Below are 6,318 nucleotides of genomic sequence, written 5' to 3'. Positions count from 1 at the left end.
GCTATTTTTTGTTACAGTTCAGCCGGGGTGGGTTTGAACCCAGCACCCTTGGTATATGAGGCCAGTGCCCCACTGAGCCACAGGATGACTTCTAAAGGAACCATGAAAGATGTATAATTAACAAGGTAATGTGGAATGGGAAAAAAACCCCACATTAATCCAAAAGATGGCTATACTAAAGAGACAAGATACAGATGGGGGAAATGACCATAACATATATGAAATGAAAAACAAGTAGTAAGATTGTAATTATAAACCTATATACGTCAGTAAGATTACATAAACATAAATAAAATTTCTAGTTAGGAGATAATTATCTTCAAATTGGATTAAAAATACATGTTCCCTTTAATAAATAATTATAAAGCTAGCACCCAGGTAAAACTAGCAGCATTCAGGTAAATAAATTTTAAATCATCACTACTTTAGAAACCCATATGCCTCTATCTTATATCATAAACTTTGCCTCAAACTGGCATCTGTGGTACTAATTTCCTTGTTTTACTCTTTAGATTTACCATCTAGCCCTGAATCCCTAAATAAAATAATTTTTGTCTTATGACTATTTTTGATCTTCATTTAAATGGAATCATACTATCCTATTGTGTTTGCTTTTCAATAATGCTTTGGTGGGAATAACATACTATTGTATGTGACTAGCTCCTTCATTTTCATTAATGTATAACATTCCACAGTACGAATTTACCACAATTTCACTTTCTTTTCAACTGTAGATAGACCTTTTTTTCCCTTCCAGCTTTTGGCTATTATGGCAAATGCTGCTCAGGAACATTCCTATACATATTTCTATTACACATGAGTACCTGGCTCTGCTTAGGGTCTACATCAAGGAAGGAGACTGCCAGGTCAAAGGCTGTCCAGATCTTCAATAGTTCTCGGGAATGCCAAATTTGTTCTAAGAATACTGTACCAATTTAATTGACCAACAACAAAACGTTAGATAAAAACAATTCTCTTCATTTCAAAACCTCACTAATACCCAGTATTGTCAGATTTTTTAAATGTTTTATTTCCTTACCTGATAAGAAATCTCATTGTGGTTTTAATTTGCATTTCCCTGATTACTAATGAAAATGAACACATTTTCATATGTTTTTTGGCCATTTGGAATTCTTCTTTTGTGAAGTGGCCATACAAGTCTTTTGCCCATTTTTCTCTTATTTGGCTTTTACTCATTGATTTGTTGAATTTCTTTATATATATTCTGGGTACTAGTCCTCTACAGGTTGTATGTATTGTGACTATCTCCTCCCACTCGATGGGCCTGTCTTCTTCTCACTATCTTTATGGTGCCTTTTGAGAAAAGAAGTTTCTAATTTTAATGTTGTACGATAGATCAATTTTTCTTTTTCTTTTCTTTTTTTTGAGACAGAGTCTTATTATGTCACTCTCAGTAGAGTGCCCTGGCATCACAGCTCACAGCAGCCTCAAACTCTTGAGTTTAAGTGATTATCTCGCCTCAGCTTCCCGAGTAGCTGGGACTATAGGTACCAGCCATAATACCTGGCTATTTTTAGAGACAGGGGTCTCACTCTGGCTCAGGCTGGTCTCAAAACCAATGAGCTCAGGCAATCTACCCACGTTGGCCTCTGAGAGTGCTAGAATTACAGGCATGAGCCACCATGTCTGCCTCAATTTTTCTTTTATGGCAAGGGCATTTGTGTCTTAAATCTTTCACTAGCCAGGCACGGTGGCTCATGCCTGTTATCCTAGCATTCCGGGAGGCCGAGGCAGGCGGATCCCCTAAGCTTACAGGTTCAAGACCAGACTGAGCAAGATCTTATCTCTAAAAATAGCCAGGCATTGTGGCAGACGCCTATAGTCCCAGCTACTCAGGAGGCTGAGGTGAGAGAATCTCTTGAGCCCAAGAGTTTGAGGTTGCTGTGAGTTATGACACTATGGCACTCTACCGAGGGTGACAAAATAAGACTGTCTAGAAAAAAGGAAGGAAAGAAAGAAATCTTTCCCTATCCAAGTTTATGAAGGCATTCTGTTATTCTAATTTTCCTTCATTTAGTTCCTTAATCCACAAAATTTTTATATAGCCTGACAAAGGGGTCCAATATTCTATTTTCCTCAACATAAATAGCAAATTATGACAGCACCATTTATTGAAAGTCAATTATTTTCCAAATGATCTGTCATACAAGCTCCATAACATAAGACATTATACATAGATGAGTTGGTTTCTAGACTGTTAAAATAATCTATTTGTCCAGTACTAGCCAGTATCACATTATCCTATTACTATAGTTTTTTTTTTTTTTTTTTTGAGACAGAGTCTCACTATGTTGCCCTTGGTAGAGTGCAGTGGTAGAGTGCAGCTCACAGCAACCTCAAACTCTTGGGCTTAAGTGATTCTCTTGTCTCAGCCTGCCAAGTAGCTGGGACTACAGGTCCCTGCCACAACACCAGGCTATTTTTGTTGTTGTTGTTGTTGCAGTTGTCATTGTTTAGCTGGCCCTGGCTGGGTTCGAACCCGCCAGCCTCGGTGTATGTGGCTGGCACCCTACCCACTGAGCTATGTCACACTGAGCTTGTAATGGCAAATTCTTTCCATTTTCTTTCTCAATTTAAAGGGTATTTTGACCTCTTAACCCATTGCATTTACATATATATATATATATTTTAAAATCAAAGAAGCTTATTCAATTCCATAAGTAACTTACATACTAGGATATGAATTGAAACTGTACTCTGTAGAATTAACTTGAACAAACATGAAACATTTTGGCTTGGTGCCCGTAGCACAGTGGTTACAGCACCAGCCACATACACTGAGGCTGGCGGTTCAAAACTGGCCTAGGCCAACTAAACAACAATGACAACTGCAACAAAAAATAGCCAGGCATTGTGGCAGGTGCCTGTATTCCCAGGTACTTGGGAGGCTGAGGCAAGAGAATTGCTTAAGCCCAAGAGTTTGAAGTTGCTGTGAGCTGTGACACCACGGCACTCTACCAAGGGCAACATAATTGAGACTGTCTCAAAAAAAAAGAAGAAGTGAAAACATCTTATAATACTGCTTTCTCCAAACCATAAACAAAGTGTATTTTCTCTCCATTTAATTCTTCTTTAATATATCCCAATAATGCTTTGTAATTTTCTTCTGAGTTGTTACATGCCTTATTAACTGAATTCATAGGTATTTGGTATATTTTGATCCTGCTGTAATGGTATCTTCTTAAAAATTTCATTTCCTGATTGGTTATGTTCAGTATATAGGTTGAGTTCAGCAATCTTGTTTAATTCTTATTAATCCTAGTATTTGTTGTAGTTTTCTGTGGAGTTCCCACATATATACCCCAATCATCCAAGAATAGTAGTAAAATTTTTCCGTCTCCTCTAGTCCTTTGTATTTTCTTCCCCCACCCCCATTCGTTGGCACTTAGCATTAGCTGACACGAATCGCACTGTATGAAGGGGTGAGAGTAGCCATTTTCCTCCTGTTTTATAACTCAAAGGTAATACTCCGAGGTTTCACAAACACATTTGTCTTAAGGTTTTTATAGATAATTTGTCAGGTTAAGGAAGTTACCTCCTATTCTGAGTTTGCCAAGAATTTGTTTTGTGTAAATAAATATTTTATCAAGTCCTGCATCTATTCTAAGGGGATAATGATTGTTCTCCTGGCAAATTACATTAATGGATGGCTTGGCACATGTAGCTTACTAGTTAGAACGCCAGTCACATGCACTGGGGCTGGTGGGTTCAAAGCTGGCTCAGGCAACAACAACAAAAACAAAAATAGCCAGTGTTGTGGTAGGGGCCTGTTGTCCCAGCTACTTGGGAGGCTGAGGCTTAAGCCCAAGAGTTTAAGGTTGCTGTGAGCTGTGATGTCACAGCACTCTATCAGGAGTGACATAGTGACTCTGTCTCAAAAAAAAAAAAAAATTTAAATTGATTTTTTGGGGGTGGAAGGACAGAGTCTCACCTCAAACTCTTGGGCTTGAACAATCCTCTTGCCTCAGCCACCCCAGTAGTTGGTACTATAGGCACCCGACACAATACCTGGCTAATTTTTCTATTTTCTTTTTTAAAGACAGAGTCTTGGCTCGGCACCTATAGTTCAGTGGCTAGGGCACCGGCCCCATACACTGGGGCTGGAGAGTTTGAACCCGGCCTGGGCCTGCCAAACAACAATGACAACTACAACAACAAAAACAGCTGGGTGTTGTCATGGGCACCTGTAGTCCCAGCTAATTGGGAGGCTAAGGCAAGAGAATCGCTTAAGCCCAAGAGTTTGAGGTTGCTATGAGCTATGACGCCATTGCACTCTACCAAGGGCAATATAGTGAAATGCGGTTTCAAAAAAAATAAAAAAATAGGAAATATAGGGTGGCGCCTGTGGCTCAAAGGAGTAGGGTGCTGGCCCCATATACTGGAGGGGGGGGGTTCAAACCCAGCCCTGGCCAAAAACTATAAATAAATAAAGCCACTAGGCCCAGTACAATAATAGACTTTTATTTATTTATTTTGAGACAGAGTCTCACTTTGCCAACCTTGATAGAGTGCTGTGACATCACAGCTCACAGCTTATTTGCAGGAAAGGGTGTTCTTCAAATAATGGCTGTCAATGAATTCTTTTATTTGTGGTTATATATTTTCCTCTTTTTAAAAACTGAGATGTAAAAAAATAAAATAAAACAAAATAAAAACTGAGACATAACATATATAAGTAAAACTATAGGTTTTTTTTTCTTTTAACTACAGGGTATTTTTAAGGATTGAATGTTAAAAATAATCTTATAAGGCTCAAAAAATGTTAAAAAATCACCAGTGATAAGAAAAGAATTCATTAACATCTCGCCTATCCCTGCTTTGAACATCACTCCAGGCCAGGACCACTAATCACGTTGCTTTGTTAAACTGAAATACTTCTTCTTTACCAGTCCCAAATATCGCTTGGACTAGTTGGAGAATAGATGTCTTAGCTACTTTATGAAGCAATCAGACACAAATAAGTGAACTTCTTTATTATACTTTGAAGTTGTCATGATGCTACTTTCAACAACGGAACTAATTTTAGGCACCTATTTGTCTGTGACGTGTTTTTTAGATGGGTCTGACTGTGTTGCTCAAGTTGGAGTGCAGTGGCTAGTCACAAGCACCAGTACTGCAATCTATAGCCTCTGACTCCGGAGCTCAAGTGATCATCCTCCTGCCTCAGTCTCCCAGAAAACATCCATCACTGTGGCCAACTTCTTCCTTGTAGTATTTGAAAACCACTGTTTCATAATATCTTGCTTTTTTCATGTGTATAACTGAAAACTACTAGAGTGATCCAGCAGGTCACTCTAATCACTATCAAACATGGGACGCATCAAAACAAAAAAACTGATCCCTTAAGTAAATCAAAACTTTTTTTTTTTTTTTTTTGAGACAGAGTGTCACTATGTCACCCTCGGTAGAGTACCATGGCATCACAGCTCACAGCAACCTCAAACTGTTGGGCTCAAGTGATTCTCTTGCCTCGACCTCCCAAGTAGCTGGGACCACAGGCACCTGCCACAACACCCGGCCTTTTTTTTTTGGTTGCAGTTGTCATTGTTGTTTGGCAGGCCCGGTTGGTCCAGGCTCGAACCTACCACCTTCTGTGTATATGGCTGGCTCCCTACTCACTGAGCTATGGGCATGAAGCCATAAATCAAAACTTTAGTACTGTTAGAACAACAATGATTAAAGCTTTGGAGAATCAAAAGATAGTGACAAATATGAAGCTTTAAGCAATTTTATGCTTTAAGAGAAGGGTATATGTTTAGAAGCACAGACTTAGATAAGTAAGTTTATGTATCTTTATGGAAATGCCTACCTTTCAGAAACAGAATCATCACAGTCCAGTAACAAATTAATCTTTTCACTTGCTTTATTTGAAGATGGTTCATAGTTCACAGAAGTCATTCTTTCAACTAGACTATTAAATGACTCTGCTTTCTTATTCACACCTTCTGAATTTATAACCTGTTAAATGGGTGATAAAAAAGCAGTTGAAGAAAAAAGAAAGAAAAAAAAAAGCAGTTGAGGATATGGTTACCAATTGTGTCCTTCCACAAAAAAACTAATGATAGGTAAAATTAAATTTGGAAAATATTATACATGTGGTGAAATATATATCAAATTATATGTACTCATTGGCTAACCATCATAGTTATGATTTTTTTTTTAATTTTAATTTTTTTTTGAGACAGAGCCTCAAGCTATCCTTCTGGGTAGAGTGCCATGGCATCACAGCTCACAGCAACCTTCAACTCCTGGGCTCAAGCGAGTCTCCTGCCTCAGCCTCCTAGGTAGCTGGGACCA

At 38.5% G+C, this 6,318-nt stretch overlaps 1 protein-coding gene across 1 annotated transcript in view; it reads right to left on the bottom strand.

Moving 5' to 3' along the window:
* The window catches only part of LOC100952166 (activating transcription factor 7-interacting protein 2-like), a 63,337-nt gene that overhangs the window by 25,488 nt on the left and 31,531 nt on the right, over positions 1-6,318 (bottom strand). The window contains exon 6 of the mRNA XM_023509118.1: positions 5,831-5,979. Coding sequence (XP_023364886.1) covers positions 5,831-5,979 — 149 coding nt within the window. The remainder of the gene's footprint in view (positions 1-5,830; positions 5,980-6,318) is intronic.

Source organism: Otolemur garnettii, unplaced genomic scaffold (genome assembly GCF_000181295.1).
Source record: "Otolemur garnettii isolate 467f Iridium unplaced genomic scaffold, OtoGar3 scaffold00369, whole genome shotgun sequence".
In the NCBI taxonomy this organism is placed as follows: domain Eukaryota; kingdom Metazoa; phylum Chordata; class Mammalia; order Primates; family Galagidae; genus Otolemur; species Otolemur garnettii.
The sequence above is the reverse complement of the archived record's forward strand: the minus strand, read 5'-3'. Positions and strand labels throughout refer to the sequence as shown.